Raw genomic sequence first — 17,411 nt, 5'->3', positions numbered from 1 at the left:
TTAGAGTTCTTGAGGACTGGATGTTGTCTACGTTTATTCAATCATTTAATTACTATTAATCAAGCATCTACAGTAAGAGGCAGTATAATGTTTTGGTTAAGCAAATAGTCTTTTGAGTTAGATCTGTTTCACATCCTTTCTCTGCTACTTTTTAGTTGTGTGACCTTGGAGAATTTACTTAATCTCTCTGAGCTTTTCTATCTAAATTGGGCATTGTTGATAATCTGTTTCAATAATGATGATAGGAATAGTGACTCATATTTACTGAACATGCACTATGTGACATGTTATTGTTTGCCCTTTGTATAATTTAACTCATTTAATCCTCACAATTCTATGAGAAAGGTACCATTTTCACACTTTCAGAAGTTTAGTCACTTAACCAATATCACACAAGTAGGAAATGGAGATGCCTAGAATAAAACCCCAGCAGTCTAGATTTTCTGGTTTTGACTATATAGAACTAGCTTGTTGCACTAACCCTTCTACCAAGAATAACTAAAAAGCAGAATGAAATATATTTCACTTTGGGAGGCTGAGGCAGGAGAATCACTTGAGGCCAGGAGGTTGAACCCAGCCTGGGCAACACAGTGAGACTTGGTCTCTACAAAAAATAAAAATAAAGTTAGGCAGGCAAGATGATGAGCACATAGTCTAGCTACTCGGGAGGCTGAGGCAGGAGGATCGCTTGAGCCCAGGAGTTTGAGGCTGCAGTGAGCTATGATCATGCCACTGCACTCCAGCCTGGGTGACAGGCTGCATGTGGATATTCTGTTGTACCAGTACCATTTGTTGAAAAGACTGTCCTTTCCTCATTGAATTGCTTCTGGTGCATTGTCAGAGGTCAGCTGATTGCGTTGGGTGTGGTCTGTTTTTATGTTCTCCTGTTAATCAGTCATTTTCAGTCTTTGCCAATCTGATTAAAAGCTCTCATATACCAGCCTGACCAACATGGTGAAACCCCATCTCCACTAAAAACACAAAAATTAGCTGGGTTTGGTGGCACATGCCTGTAAATCCCAGCTACTTGGGAGGCTGAGGTGGGAGAGTCGTTTGAACTGGGGAAGTGGAGGTTACAGTGAGCCGAGATTGCACCACTGCACTTCAGCCTTGTTTTGGTGATTAAATGATACCACATCCAGCCAATATTGGGCTTTTGAACCATATATAAAAATCAACTCAAAATGAATAAAAGACCTAAATGTAAGACCTGAAACTATAAAACTTCTAGAAGAGAACATAGAGGAAAGGTTCCTGGATATCGGTCTTGGAAATTTATTTATTTATTTTTTTGATATCAGACCAAAAACTCAGGCTACAAAAGCTAAAATAGAGGCCAGGCATGGTGGCTCACGCCTGTAATCTCAGCACTTTGGGAGGCCGAGGCAGGCAGATCACTTGAGGTCAGAAGTTAAAGACCAGCCTGGCCAACATGGTGAAACCTCGTGTCTACTAAAAGTACAAAAAATAGCCAGTTGTGGTGGCACACTCTTGTAATCCCAGCTACTTGGGAGGCTGAGGTAGGAGAATCGCTTGAACCTGGGAGGCAGAGGTTGCAGCAAGCCAAGATCACGCCACTGCACTCCAGCCTGGGTGACAGAGCAAGACTCCATCTGGAAAAAAAAAAAAAGCAAAAATAAACGGACTGCATTAAACAAAAAAGCTTCTGCACAAAAAGGAAATGATAAAATGAAGTGGCAGCCTATGGATTGAGGAAAAAACATTTGCAAACCGTATATCTGATAAGAGGTTAAAATCTACAATTTAGAAAGAACTCAGGCTGGGTGCAGTGGCTTATGCCTGTAATCCCAGCACTTTGGGAGGCTGAGGGAGGCCAATCACTTGAGGTTAGGAGTTCGAGACCAGCCTGGCCAACATGGTGAAACCCCGTCTCTATTCAAAATACAAAAATTAGCCGGGCATGGTGGCACGCGCCTGATTTCCCAGCAACTTGGGAGGCTGAAGCAGGAGCATCACGTGAACCCAAGAGACAGAGGTTGCAGTGAGTGGAGATGGCACCACTGCACTCCAGCTTCGGCGGCAGAGTGAAACTCCATCTCAACAACAGCATCAACAACAAAAGAACTCATACATCTTAGTAGAAAAACAACCCAATTAAAAAATACACAAAGTACCTGAATAGACATTTCTGCAAAGATACAAAAATGGCCAACAGACATATGAAAATGTATTCAACATCATTAATCATCAGGGAAATGGAAATGAGAGCCACTATGAGATGCCATTTCACACCCATTAAGGATGGCTATTATCAAAAGTTAACATAATAAATGTGGTGAGGATGTGCAGAAAATAGAACTCTTGTGTATTGATTGTGGGGATGTAGATTGGTGCAGCCATTATGGAAAACAGTGTGGAGGTTTCTAAAGAAATTCAAAATAGAACTGCCACATGACCCAGCAATCCCTCTTCTGGGAATATGTTCAGAAGAAATGAGATCACCACCTCATGAGGATATCTGCACTTCCATGTTTATTACAGCACTATTCACAACAACCAGGATATGAAAACAACCTGTTGACAGATGAATGAGTAAAGAAACTGTAGTATATACATAAAATAAAATATTATTCAGCCTTGAAAAATAAGATCTTGCCATTTGCCACAACATGGATGAATCTGGTGGGCATTATGCTAAGAGAAACAGAAAGAAAAATATTGCATGATCTCACTTATATGTGGAATCTGGAAAAAAATGGTCAAATATACAGAGATAGAAAATAAAACTGGTTTACTGGGTGGGGGTAGCAGAGGAACTAGGTCAGAGGTTGTAGAATAATAGATATGTAGGATGAACAAGTGTTAATATACAGTGTTAAGACTGTAAGTAACGAAATTGTACAGTATTTGGGATTCCTGCTAAATAAGTAGATTTTAACTGCCCTTGCCACAAAAACAAAATGGAAAACTATGCAAGATGATGGCTATATTGATTTGCTTCATTATAGTAACATTGATACACATTTTGCTATATGTATCCCATACATCATGTGATACACCTTAAATATACACAATCAAATGTACTTTTAGAAGAACAATAGAAAAATCTATACTAAACAAACTTAGTTAAACCAGTCCCTGTACTATGCCATGCCATAACTACCTCATAATGTGGTTGTTAGATCAGATAGTCTTCTATAGAATTTTTAGTACTATCCTCCATGCATATTAAGTACCCAATAAATGTAACTCTTATGTTTCAAGCACCTTGTTTCCTAATATACTTAGTGTTTTTCCTCCATGTTGAGCGGATATAGTAAGGACTATGTCCTTTGCACTATTGTATGTATTTGTCTCTTAGGTTGCTTGATTTTTCAGTAGCTTCCATATTTATACATTTAATCCTTTTTTTTATGCTTTCCGTTTTCATTTAATTCACTGCTATGGCTGCTGTTATCTCTTATTTTGAATCTGGTTTTTGCTTATGATAATATGTGAATTATTTTATGCAGAAGTAATGTCTTTTGTAATGTTTCTGAACTAAATGGCATTATTTTTGTTTTCTCCTGGACTTTTATGAAAGTATTTAGAATTCTTGTTTCATAATTATCCATGTAGTGAATACAGATTTCCTCCATCATACATCAGTTGTCTTTTAGCATGAGAGCTTTTTATAGAATAGGTGGGGATGTAATTATTTATAAAATAATACTATATATCTGGTTAGAGAATCTTTGATCCTTTGCATTGTATGACAGTGTGTTGTACATTGGTTAAACAGCAGTTAGGGACTTGTCAAAAGACTGTTGTGTTCTGCTCTGCCTATGATGTTTCATTTAGCTTTTGGGGAATTCCCATTGCCTTTTGTTGGACTAAAGAAAAGGATTAGTATCAGTCTTTAATTTTTAAAATAATTAAATCATTTTAATCAATTAAAATGATGTGGCTCCCACCTGTAATCCCTACCCTTTGGGAAGCTGAGGTAGGAGGATTGCTTGAGCCCAGGAGTTAAAGACCAGCCTGGGCAGCAAAGTGAGACCCTGTCTCTACTCCCCCATCATCACACACAAATTAACTGGGCGTGGTACCTGCGGTCCTACTTGCTCAGGAGGCTGAGGCAGGAGGATGGCTTGAGCCCAGGAGGTCAAGGCTGTAGTGAGCCGTTACTGCACCACTGCACTCCAGCCTGGGTGACAGAATGAGACCCTGTCTATGTATATACATACACACACGCACACAGATACACACTTAGGGAATACAAAACTAGTTTCCCTAGACAAACAAAATTGGTAATTTTGGACGGAATTTGGCCTCCTGCCCATATGTTAGTGGGTACTTTTATATCTAGGGAGTATTATGCCTTTCAGAATTTACTAAACTTCGTAAGGGTATCAGGTAGGCTTTTCTTTTGGGAAAATGCAGCACTTTGGGAGGCCAAGGCAGGTGGATCACCTGAGGTCAGGAGTTCAAGACCAGTCTGACCAATATGGTGAAACCCCATCTCTACTAAAAATACAAAACATACAGAACATGGGAATATAAAATTTGTTGTAGTTATTTTGGTGGGTAGCAATAATGACAACTATCTGTATCATCTTTTCTCTATATTGAATATGGGGCTTAATTCTGGGAATTTTAAAATAATTCTTTTCTTATAAATTTTACCTGATAGTAACAAAATTGTGTAAGTACTTGCAAATTAAGTAATAATTTCTTCATAGCAAGTTATCTGAAATGAACTACCAAGGAAGTTAACTACTAGAGATGGAAGGTAGAACTCATTAATTTTTGTTTTATTTCTGTATTTATTACCATTCTTTTCATTTCTCTTTGAACAGGTTGTTCCTTTCAGCAGCTTTTGATGCAATACAGGAGCATACTTTATAACTTGAGCAATTGTTATAAATTAAAAATAGTAGGAAAGTTACATCCCAGATTAATGACAGCCATGTTGTATTGTTTAATAGGCAGTGAAATCAACTGTGCAGACCATCACTGTTGGAGGAGTGAGCACATCACAGTTTAAGACAATTATTCCTCTGGCAACTGCTCCCAATGTCCAGCAGATTCAAGTGCCTGGAAGCAAGTTTCATTATGTCCGACTTGTTACTGCCACATCAGCCAGTAGTTCAACCCAGCCAGTTAGTCAGAATCCCAGTACAAACACTCAGCCTCTTCAGCAAGGTTAGTAACCATTTTTTAAAAACAGTAATTCTTGATTTTAACATGATTAAAGAACATTTGTCCATTTCTTGCTGAAATCCTGATGAAGAGTGGCATTTCAACTGAGTATGAGCCAGTAACTGGTGCAGAAGGCAGTGAAATAGAATGAGAGTTGCGTATAACTGTAGTATTCTTTCTGCTGGAAGTTGGTACACAGTGTGCTGTTATACCAGATAATAGTAATTATTTGTTAATTTGTGGTTAGCCATTTTATTGCTGGTTTTAAAACCTGCCATTTATACCAGTGGGATACACTTAGATGGAACTGAATTATGTATTTTATTTGCTGAACTATAAAGCCCCTTGATAGGGTTTGGGTCAGTTGAAATGACAAATAGGCAAGGTAAATATAAGTAAGAACTTAATGTCACTTTCAGCTTTTTCTTATTTTGAATCTATAATTGCTACTAAAATAGTGATTAAAAGGCCAGGCATGGTGGCTCACACCTGTAATCCCAGCACCTTGGGAGGCCGAGGCAGGCGGATCACCTGAGGTCAGGAGTTCAAGACCAGCCTGGCCAATATGGTGAAACCCCCTGTCAACTAAAAATACAAAAATTAGCCAGGTGTGGTGATGTGCGCCTGTAGTCCCAGCTACTCGGGAGGCTGAGACAGGAGAAGTGCTCGAACCCGGGAGGTGGAGGTTGCAGTGAGCCGAGATCATGCCACTGCACTCCAGCCTGGGTGACAGAGTGAGACTCCATCTCAAAAAAAAAAAAAAAAAAAGTGATTAAAATGTTTTATTTTGCTTAGTTGTATTTTCCCTAAAGGATATTCCTGTTTGTTGTCCTACTATTTTCTGTGTTTGTGTTTAACTCTTTTTACCACCTGATATACATCCATAGACACGTAAATGACCTTTTTCATATTTATCTACTTTTCTAAAAATTAAAGGATATGAAAGGATCAGGATAGTTTATAGTTTAGGGCTTACGTGTTTCCTTGTTTTATATTCTAACAATGTCAAGAAGCAGTTGATGGCAATTGAATGATATATTGTTTATCGAAAGTAAGTAGAAGAATTAAAGACTAGTTGGTTACTCTTTTTTATTAAGAGATCAAAGGGTAGGTCAGACGCTGTGGCTCACTCCTGTAATCCCAGCACTTTGGGAGGCCAGGGATCACCTGAGGTCAGGAGTTTGTGGCCAGTCTGGCCAACATGGCGAAACCCCATCTCTACTAAAAATATAAAAATTAGCTGGGTGTGATGTCACATGCCTGTGATCCCAGCTACCCAGGCGTTTGAGGCAGGAGAATCGCTTCAACCTGGGCGGAGGAGGTTGCTGTGAACTGAGATTGCACCACTGCACTCCAGCCTGGGCGACAGAGCGAGACTGCATCTCAAAACAAAACAGAACAAAACAAAACAAAACAGATCAGAGGGTAGTCTGAAGGTCGTGAATTATCTTGATTGATTCTTCACAGTTACAGTTGGAACTCCTTGTTCTACCTCTTTCCCCTTCTTACTGCTATACTTGAGTAGTCTAAAATAAAAAATAAAAAAAAAAGATCAGAGATTTGGAGCTATCTGTTGCCAATAGCTGGTTCACCTGAGGGAACCTATAGAAGAATAAAACCTATTTATTTCTCTTTCAAATTACTGAAGGGAGAAAACAGTAAGCAGTATTTTAGTACATATTCTATTAAATTAGACACAGCAAGCAGTTATATTTTCTAATTCTTTTTAAAACTGATTTTGGAATAAAATCATTATCATAATCTTAGTGAGGGGAAAACTGAAACATCCATATTATTGACTAAGGGAGTCAAATTTTATATTCTCTCAATACTTAGACTTAGCAGGGTACTGAGAGAAGTGCTGTTTAAGTCCAATTTACTTAGGTAGTACGATGATGATGATGATAGAAAGTGGTCATTAGATACAACTGGTTGTATTTTATGTGTGTGTGTGTATGTGTATAATAGTATGCTGAGAATCCATATAATGGATTAAACCTAATTAATGTTAACATTAATTTATTCATTAGGAAGAGTATGCCTTTCGTATAAGGAAGATCCAGGGAGAGTGGAGGAATGGGAGGGACATTTCAAAATAGAGTATTGGCTGGGCACGGTGGTGCACACCTGTAATCCCAGCACTTTGGGAGGCCGAGGCGGGCGGATCGCTTGAGGTTGAGAGTTCGAGAACAGCCTGGCCAACATGGTGAAACCCTGTCTCTACTAAAAAAAAATACAAAAATTAGCTGGGCGTGGTGGCGCACACCTGTAATCCCAGCTACTTGGGAGGCTGAGGCAGGAGAATCACTTGAACCTGGGAGGCAGAGGTTGCAGTGAGCTGAGATCGCACCACTACACCCCAGCCTGGGCAACAGAGCAAGACTCTGTCTCAAAAAATAATAATAATAAATAAGTAAAATTCAGTATTGACTGGTGCCTCCATTTCCAGCTTTATATCTGTCTTTCTGCCTGTCTCTACTTCTCTTTTTCTCCTTGCCACCTGGCAATCCCTCACCACTCTTCTGCTTCCCTTCAGGTTCCTTTTTTGCTTTCCACCTTGAACATTGCCTCTCTGTTCTCCCCTATATCTCTCTGCCTTCTTCACCTCACTCTATACCCTCTTCCCACCCAGCCACATACATATACTGCCCATGTTATTTCCCTTATATCCATCTATATTTTTCTCTTTTTGTCTTTCTCTCCTGTCCCATAAAAGATCTGGATATATATAATATATATTATTTCACAGGAATAACAAATCCAATTTTTATTAGAGTTACACTAAATAGTTGCTCTAGTTCATCAAATATATTAATGTCTCTTTATGAAGAATTTACTTAAATGCCAAAGGGGCTTATCTTGTACATTTTTCCCCAAAAGTTATACAAGAACTAATGTTCAAAGGCTCCACCATGTTAATCACTAGTTCAATGGTGGGCAGCATAGTAGAAGAACTCAGGAAAGTGCTTGGTTATGCTTTTCAGAATACAGCCTATCATCTCGGTGAGGGAGGAAACCAATTTAAGAAGTTAAAAAGCCTCAAACACTTGCAGGTATGGTTTCTGAAGTTTGGAAGGAGGATATTCTAATGGATTGTTCAGAGTTCCTGCCAAAGACTAAACACTAAACAATTATGCCAGCCTCTATGAAAACTGAAGTAGTAGTTAGTAATGTGCGCTAAGGTAAGGAGGAGGAGAAATGCAGACAGTTGACTTAGTTACATAACATCCCCTTCCATAGGTATTTTATAGTATTCTGTTTTATGACCACTTGATTTTATATTTTCTACATTCCCCAGGCTTCAGTTAAAACTCAGCATGCAAGTGTCAAACCTATGTAAATTTGAGTTTCTAAGTTTTTTTTACCGGGCCAGGGAGGGTGTGTGTGTGTCTGTGTGTGTGTGACTGTGTGTGCACACACACATTTGTGCATGTGTATGAGGAGAGGGCAGGGATAGTCCCCATTTAATGTGATGGAGGGCAGGTCACTCTCCTTCCCAGTTATTTCTCAGGACCACCAGGATGTTTTTGGATTCCACTGGTCATTGCTCTCACTTCAGAATCACTGCACTGTGCTCATGGAACAGCGACTGTCATCTCTCCCAGGAGCAGGTGGTGGAGGGAGTCCACTCTGCTGTGTCCTAAGCGGGAATTCAGGCTCTCCTTTTAATTCCTTCTAGCATTGCTGAGACCAATCTACAATGGTTATTATAACCTTGCTAATGCTTCAGTATAATTGAGGAAAATTCAAACAGAACAGAAACAACTTCAAACTAGGTATCAGATGTCACACTGCTCCAGTATTTCATACAGGAAGAGAGTCATACACTCTTTGTATAACAACCTTACTGAGATGTAATTCACATATACCATAAAGTTCACCCTTTCAAAGCATACAATCGACTGGTTTTTAGTATATTCACAAAATTGTGCGACCATCACCACTAATCATATACTCTCTCTAGACATCTCCTCCTCTCCTTCCTTCCCCCTAGTTTGTCACCTTGCTGCAGTGGCCTGCTGCCTTTTAAATCAGAGTGCCTACTCTAAGATTCTCTTCTAGGACTCTCAGCTTTTTGGTCTTTAGCCATCATCCTTCCAGTCCCCACCAAAAGCAAAAAAACAAAAAAACACAAAACTGCTGATATCATAGTAGCCTTTCTATCTAAGGAAATTTATTCTTTTTTGTTTTGTTGAGAATTGTCTCAACCTCTCTTTCAGACCAGGCTCTAGGCCTTACTTTTACATCAATGAAACCTGAAGAGATGTCATTTCTATCTTCTTAAATGTCTGCTTTTAACAGTGGAAATGGCAGTAGGCAGTTTTTAAAACTGCACTTCTTGTTGGTCCAAACGTATATGTCTAATGCCAATGTCTTTCCTGAATTTCATCCCAGTATTTCTCCATGTCAAGTTTCATCCTCCCTTTAAAACAGCTCATTCTTGAGTTTTTAGTTCTAATAACTGTCATTTTCCTGGTCACTTGAAAGCTCTGCAGTGGTTACATTTTCTTCGCTTATACCTACAGTTCCTACCATTCAGTGGTTGGTTGGTAAGTCATGATCCTTTCACCTACACCAGGTCTCCTGCATCTGCTCTCTCTGTTTTATTCCCATTGCTGTCACTCCAGATCAGACCCTCATTTTTGTGCACTCTTCTGACTTGTCTCTTGCAACTCCATTCTGTTTTATGCACTGCTGCCAAATACAATTAATTTTTCTTTATTTCAATATAATTTCTGTATTTAAAAATCCCTAGAAACTTCTCATTGCATACTGAATTAAAAATACAGATTAAATATAGAGTCCTACCCTAACATTCAAGGTCCTCAATAAATGTCTGCAATCTGCCTTTTTGCCTGTGTTTGTCTACGTTAATCCCAGGTATTAGCCAGATGGTTTGTTCACCAACATTTGTGACTATGCTTTGCAGCTTCCCAAGATTAAGCCTCCACTTCTCATGTTTCTGTCTCTGCGTGAAATGCCCTTCTCCAGTCTGTGTGCCCTCCATGCGGCCGGCCTATTGATTGGGGCCCATCTCAGTACTCTGTCCTCCATGTGCTTTTTCTATATTTCCATCCTCTGCAAATTATATATCCTCTTTCCTGTAAACTCCCACAGCTCTTCATGTATCTTCTTTAATAATATTTATCTTGGCCGGGCGCGGTGGCTCACGCCTGTAATCCCAGCACTGTGGGAGGCCAAGGCGGGCGGATCACGAGGTCAGGAGATTGAGATCATCCTGGCTAACACGGTGAAACCCTGTCTCTACTAAAAATACAAAAAAATTAGCCGGGTGTGGTGACAGGTGCCTGTTGTCCCAGCTACTCTGGAGGCTGAGGCAGGAGAATGGCGTGAACCTGGGAGGCGGAGCTTACAGTGAGCCGAGATGACGCCACTGCACTCCAGCCTGGGTGACACAGGGAGAGTCCATCTACAAAAAAAAAAAAAAACAAAACTATATATATTTATATTTATTTGTCTCATTTGGGCACCTGCCTAATCTGCTGAACTAGATTGTAATCTCCCTGACAGCACAGGTCTAGTGCTTTAGGTTTCCTGAAACAATGTCCACAGTGCCATTTATATAGTAGCAGCAGTTGTAACAACAATGATGGCAGCTAATATTTAGTGAGCATTTACTGTTTGTTGGGCAGTGTTCCGATCAATTTTCATGAATTATCATATACTTAACCCTCATATGCCATAAGGTAGATGCTCCCCATATTGCAGATGAGGATACAGGCAAAGAGAGCTTAAGTGCTTAGAAGACAGCAGAACTGGGATTTTAATGCCCTGGGTTTTATGACTTTAGAGCCCATGTTCTTATCCTTTTTGCTGTGCTGCCTTTTAGTATGTATTCTGTAAATATTGAATTACACTGGCTGGGTGCAGTGGCTCACGCCCATAATCCCAGCACTTTGGGTGGCCGAGGCGGGTGGATCACCTGAGGTCAGGAGTTCGAGACCATTCTGGCCAACATGGCAGAACCCAGTCTCTACTAAAAATACAAAAATTAGCTGGATGTGGTGGCGTGCGCCTGTAATTTTAGGTACTTGGGAGGCTGAGGCATGAGAATCGCTTGAACCTGGGAGGCGGAGGTTGCAGTGAGCTGAGATTGCACCACTGCACTCCAGCCTGGGTGATAGACAGAGCGAGTCTCCGTCTCAAAAAAAAAAAAAAAAAAAAAAGAGAGAGAGAAAAAAAAAAAGACCCAAGAATGACATATTCTGTGGTTTGAATAGAAACAGCAATTAGAAATAGTAGTATAGAGTGCTGTTGTTACTCAAGCTTATGAATGACAGTTCTTTTATTTATACATTTCATTTGACTGGATTAGGTACTGAATGTATAAATCATCTGAATACAGATTGAGGTATTTTCATTTGAATGTCTTGAACCTACAAATATTCCTTCATAAAGTGGATAGACTGTAGCCCCTTAGATATAAGTTCTCTGGTAGATGGGGTAAGCGATTTTGAAAGGTAACTATCCTGATTAAAGATTGCTCAAATTAGGAATCAAATGGAATTCTTTAAGCTCTTTTATGAGAAAAACTTGGGAGAGCTAAGTATTCTTAAGTGTTTTAAATACTATTTTCTGTAAATAACTTGTTCACCCTTTTTTTGTTTTTTAAAAAGCAAAGCCAGTGGTTGTTAATACAACCCCAGTGCGGATGTCAGTTCCAATTGTCTCAGCTCAGGCTGTCAAACAAGTGAGTATCACATAACTTCTTTCTGAGTCTTTCCCAAATAGACGAGTTACTTTTTAAATAGAACGTTAAGATTTAGGTGCAAGAGATTTATACTGAATTGAACAGCTGTAAAATTTATTTTGTGGTCATTGATGTATGTCCCTTCTTTTTAGGTTGTTCCAAAACCAATCAATCCAACTTCACAAATAGTAACTACTAGCCAGCCACAGCAACGGCTTATCATGCCTGCCACACCACTGCCACAGATCCAGCCCAACCTCACTAACCTGCCACCAGGCACTGTCCTGGCACCGGCTCCGGGAACAGGGAATGTGGGTTATGCAGTGCTTCCAGCTCAGTATGTTACACAGGTATGTGGAAAAACTGAAGTCATTGTATTGCAAAAGTGATAACGGGGTCCAAGATGTCTAGTGCTATCACAGAAACTACTCAAACACATCTAACTCAGTATTGAAGTGGCACTTTCCAAAATCTTAAAATGTTAACCCAAACCTTTAAGTTTATTTCTATGTACCTTTAGCATTTAGAAATATATAACAGAGGTCAGATATACAAGTCAGACAGTTTGGAGCTGAGAGCAGCTTGGCAAGAGCACAAGGCTGTGGCGGTATGATAGAAAATAGACTGAAGTTAAAATCGGCAGAGTCCAAATGAATTTAGAAAAGACCGTGGCTGTTACAAAGCTCTTCCTCACACATCAGTTTGATGCCACTGACTTGGAAAATAAGTCCAAGTTTATTTATTGGAAAATAAACTGTGAGATGCATTTCCAGGTGACGTATCTTTAGCGATCTGTCTACTCTTACTGGTCATCTTTAGAATGAAAGACAGGGAAACAAACCCACACGTGTACTTTTTAATGAAATATACTTTGGAATATGTTTTGTGGCTATTGATAAAAAGAATAATGTTCAGTATTTTTGTCATAAGCATTTCTAATGTTTAGAAGTTGGTGTAAAATAGAAACTCAACTATTGTGCATGTAACTTATTCTCTGTAATTTGTAGTGTGATAAATGATCAATATAGTACCTGTTTTATTTGTAAGTAGGCACATTGCATTTTTCTAGCCAAAACAAGTTATTACAGTACTTCGAGAGCATTCATCCAGAATTTCCTATCATTCTGACATACTTAACTCTTCTGTGAAATACTTTCTTTATATTTGTACTATGTAGTACTATAAAATGTTCACATTATTTTCACCTATAGTATTGGTTTGAGTCTTTAAAAGAGCTCTGTGAAGTATGTGTTTGTATGAAATTCTCCATTGTGTTTTTCTTATTTTAATAGATGAATTTGTATTGCTTACCTTATCATACCTGAGAATATTGTCCGTTTTTGGAAATATGATCTAAAATTAATTTTCTTTACATGTAGCTACAGCAGTCTTCATATGTATCAATAGCAAGCAACTCTACCTTTACTGGAACATCTGGTATCCAGACCCAGGCACGGCTTCCATTCAATGGGTGAGTATTTTGAAAATAGGTACATAAGTTGTTAGATCAGCTTAAATGCAACAATAAATATATATATTCCAAACTACATCCTCTTTGACTTTTTTCCCCTCAAAGCTATGTGAGCATGCCTCTAAAATACTTGTTGAAATATTTTAAACAGAAAAATTACAGAAATAGTCAATTCCCAAATACTCTCTTCAGGTTCACCAATTTTGCTACATTGGTTTTATTATTCTCTTTCATTCTGAGTATGTTTCCAAAATGATGATGCTAACTATTTTTTATCTTTATTTTTCGAGACAAGGTCTTACTCTGTTGCCCGGGCTGGAGTGCAGTGCTGTGATCTCAGCTCACTGCAACCTCCACCTCCCAGGCTCAAGCAATCCTCCTGCTTCAGCCTCCTGAGTAGCTGGAACTGTATGCGCAGGCCACCATGCTCTCCTAATTTTTAAATTTTTTGGTAGCGATGCAGTCTCACTATATTGCCCAGGCTAATCTCCAAGTCGGGCTCAAGTGATCCTCCTGGCTCAGTCTCCCAAAGTGCTGGGATTCCAGGCTTGAGCCACTGCACCTGCCCAACTATTTTAAAAATTATGTTAGGTCCTTGTTTTTGGTTGATGTTTATTTATCTGTTAATTACTGCCTTTGCAATATCAGCTTAGAAGCAGTGCTTAATTACCCGGAATCAGTCCACATCCCACTTCCATTTCCTTCTCCACACACTCCTTTTCCTCACTGCCTTTTTATACTTGAATCCCAAGAGTTTTGAGGCAATCTCAACTTTGTTTTCTTAGAAGGGACAGTGTTTGTGGAGTGTTCTTTAGCAGCTATTGATAACTTCTTTTTAAAAAATTATTCTGTATCTTGTCTTTACCTCTTTTCATATTACAACTTGCCTTTGGACCTAATGTAAACAGAACAACATAGCAAACTTTTTATTTTAGATGGACACATTTAACATTGGTTAAAACTTTATTTCTGGAATGATTTATAGATTGGAGACTTTTCTAATCTTAAATTAGTTTTAGGTCTAATTTTTAAAATTTTAAATTAATTGTAGCAACTAAATTAATTTTAGTTACTATTGATTGATTAAATGTATATATTTTTTCTATCTGTACAGCATAATCCCATCAGAGTCTGCCAGTCGGCCCCGAAAGCCCTGTAATTGTACAAAATCACTGTGTTTGAAATTGTAAGTGTTGTTGCCACTCTTTGCTCATTTAATATAATTAGAAATGCTCTTAAAAGTAAATGGAGTTAACTAAAAATTTTTAACAGACCAAAGCTTGTAAGTCTAAGTAATTTAAATAAACATATAAGTCAATGTTTGCACATATATGGCAGTATAAAAATACTTCATTCATTTTAGAAAGGAATATTAGAGTCCTTACTATACATGAATCACTGGAGTAGGGGTTAGGGACATAGCAGCATGAGACAGACATAGCTTCTGCCCTTAATAATGTTTGATCTTATTCATGACTTTTGTATTTGGTCTACTATGTGAAGAGATGATACTCTAGGTAGTTTTAAAAATCATTGAATGGTTAATTTGCTTATTAGCATTATAAAGATTTGACATGAACTAGTTAAATGAAAAGCATTAGTCTTATTGGGGCATAGAATCCAAAGAAGTATTACTATAACTCAAATGAGCCAGCTCAACTATTAGAATATAGCCAGTGTTCTTCCTTTTTCAGAATTGTGAAATGCCTGACTTTGGGGGCACATAAAATTATATAGCTCTTGTGCGATAGCTGTTACTGGTTGGACTAAGTTTTTTAGGTCAAAATTCTAGGACTTGATTTAAACTTTGAGCCTTAGTATGCGGTTGACAATATATGTTGTTAACTCTTCAACATATATATAGCTGAGTAGATTTCTGAAATGATTTACCACATATATAGTACATGTACAATATATATATAATGTATGCATATATAATCAGGTAATTAGTAGTTTTCCTTAATAATGACTTTTTACCTATACTGACTTTTACCTTTCAGATATTGTGATTGCTTTGCAAATGGTGAATTTTGCAACAACTGCAATTGTACTAATTGTTATAACAATTTGGAACATGAAAATGAAAGGCAAAAAGCAATAAAGGTGATTTTTTTTATTTCATTTAACTGACAGAAATATCCAGTTTCACCAATTTTTTAAATAACTCACTTGTCTTGCAAAGAAACATTTCAATTCCTTTTGCAGTGTTTAAATTTCATCTACTGTGATTTAACTCTGATATTTGATCTGTTTTGCTAGGCATGTCTTGACAGAAATCCAGAAGCCTTTAAGCCTAAGATTGGGAAAGGAAAGGAGGGAGAATCTGATCGACGTCATAGCAAAGGATGTAATTGCAAACGATCAGGATGTCTTAAAAACTACTGTGAATGCTATGAGGTGAGATGCTGGGTGGTGAAAATAATATCTTTTAAGATATTTTAGAAAGGACATACTACAAAAATTTACTTGAAAATTGGGAAATCACCTTGCTATTGCAGTTTGAAAATATGCGCAGTTGGCACAGAGGCCCTTGTTTGAGGAAATATGAGGCAGGCTTTCGAGCCTCCTTAGCAGGGCTTCGGAGGAATACCTTGGGTTTACTATTACAGCCTGGGGTCTTATTGGGTGATTTACCATAACTTCTTGGCCATTATGCCCAGAAATATGCATGCAGATCAGAACACCAATATACTGATTTTCAATAAAAATAATAGTATCAAAGTGGATTGGAAACTCTCCAGCAGTGATTCTCACCTGAGGTGCAGTTCTTACTGTTCTTCACAGGCTTCTTAGAAATATATGGCCGGGCACGGTGGCTCACACCTGTAATCCCAGCACTTTGGGAGGCAGAGGCGGACAGATCACTTGAGGTCAGGAGTTCGAGACCAGCCTGGCCAACATGGTGAAACCCCGTCTCTACTAAAAATACAAAAATTAGCTGGGCATGCTGGCGGGCGCCTGTAGTCCCAGCTGAGCCAGGAGAATGGCGTGAACCCGGGAGGTGGAGGCTGCAGTGAGCCGAGATCATGTCACTGCACTCTAACATGGGCAACAGAGCAAGACTCTGTCTCAGATAGATAGATGATAGATAGATAGATAGATAGATAGATAGATAGATAGATAGATAGATACAAACAAAATAGCCTGCATCCCACGGTACAGTCTGGAAATAAAAGGATTATCTTGACCAAAATGCTGGTTATGCCCACTCAAAGCACACTGCTCTGTGGAAAACCAAAGTATGTTAAGAAGTTTGCTTTGTGAGCATAAAAATAGGAAAGGGGGATCTGGCACATTGCCAGATGAGGTTACTGGTCACGGCAGGCGATTGTCTCCATTTTCACCGTTTTGTTGTTCCACTGAGCTGGTTCTTTTTACTTCTGGGTTAGGCATCTTCTCTGGAAGATGTAGTTGAAACTGCTTTGACAAAAGGCATGTGAATCTTCCCCTTCTTGCTTTAGACACAGTTCTATATAGTTTTATTTTAGAAGCTTATGTGTAACAATCTAGTGATTGAGATTAACCCTAGATTACCATAATTGGTTTCTGGGTATGCCTGAAACTACTGACAGTGTTTTGGGTGGTTGTGTTATTCCTGTTCTTGGCTCTTCTCATACTCTCATATATTTTCATTCTTTCTTATTCTCAAGAGAGAATTAATTAATTAGTTTATTTATTTATTGGCAGAAAGCCTAGCTTTGCACTTGCTGAAGGTTTGCCCTGCCACAGGAGCATGTCCTCCAGTTCAATGCCCTCTCCTATGCAGCATGTGTCACATGAAAGATTTTGTGTATTGCATTTGCTGTGAATGCAAATGAATTCTTTCCTAATCTACTTATTTCCAAAGTCAAATACTACTCTCAGGAAGTAAAGTAGGAGAGTAACATCTTGTGAGTTCTGCAGATGATCTGAATGAAAATTGCATAAAGAGACAAGTTTTTTGTTGTTGTTGTTTTTTTTTTTTTTTGCGACGGAGTCTGGCCCTGTCGCTCAGGCGGGAGTACAGTGGTGCGATCTTGGCTCACTGTAATCTCCGCCTCCTGGGTTCAAGTGATTCTCCTGCCTCAGCTTCCCAAGTAGCTGGGA

At 38.7% G+C, this 17,411-nt stretch overlaps 1 protein-coding gene across 4 annotated transcripts in view; it reads left to right on the top strand.

The window, feature by feature from the left end:
• LIN54 (lin-54 DREAM MuvB core complex component) overlaps positions 1-17,411 on the top strand; it is a 90,114-nt gene that overhangs the window by 63,660 nt on the left and 9,043 nt on the right. For all 4 annotated transcript variants that reach the window (XM_011985425.1, XM_011985424.1, XM_011985423.1 and 1 more), the window contains 7 exons: positions 4,929-5,145; positions 11,781-11,854; positions 12,007-12,204; positions 13,234-13,325; positions 14,440-14,511; positions 15,326-15,428; positions 15,585-15,722. In XM_011985425.1, the coding sequence (XP_011840815.1) occupies positions 4,929-5,145; positions 11,781-11,854; positions 12,007-12,204; positions 13,234-13,325; positions 14,440-14,511; positions 15,326-15,428; positions 15,585-15,722 (894 nt within the window). The remainder of the gene's footprint in view (positions 1-4,928; positions 5,146-11,780; positions 11,855-12,006; positions 12,205-13,233; positions 13,326-14,439; positions 14,512-15,325; positions 15,429-15,584; positions 15,723-17,411) is intronic.

This window comes from Mandrillus leucophaeus, unplaced genomic scaffold (assembly GCF_000951045.1).
Source record: "Mandrillus leucophaeus isolate KB7577 unplaced genomic scaffold, Mleu.le_1.0 Scaffold283, whole genome shotgun sequence".
NCBI lineage: Eukaryota > Metazoa > Chordata > Mammalia > Primates > Cercopithecidae > Mandrillus > Mandrillus leucophaeus.
Note: the sequence above shows the minus strand (reverse complement) of the source record. Positions and strands in the feature narration are given on the sequence as shown.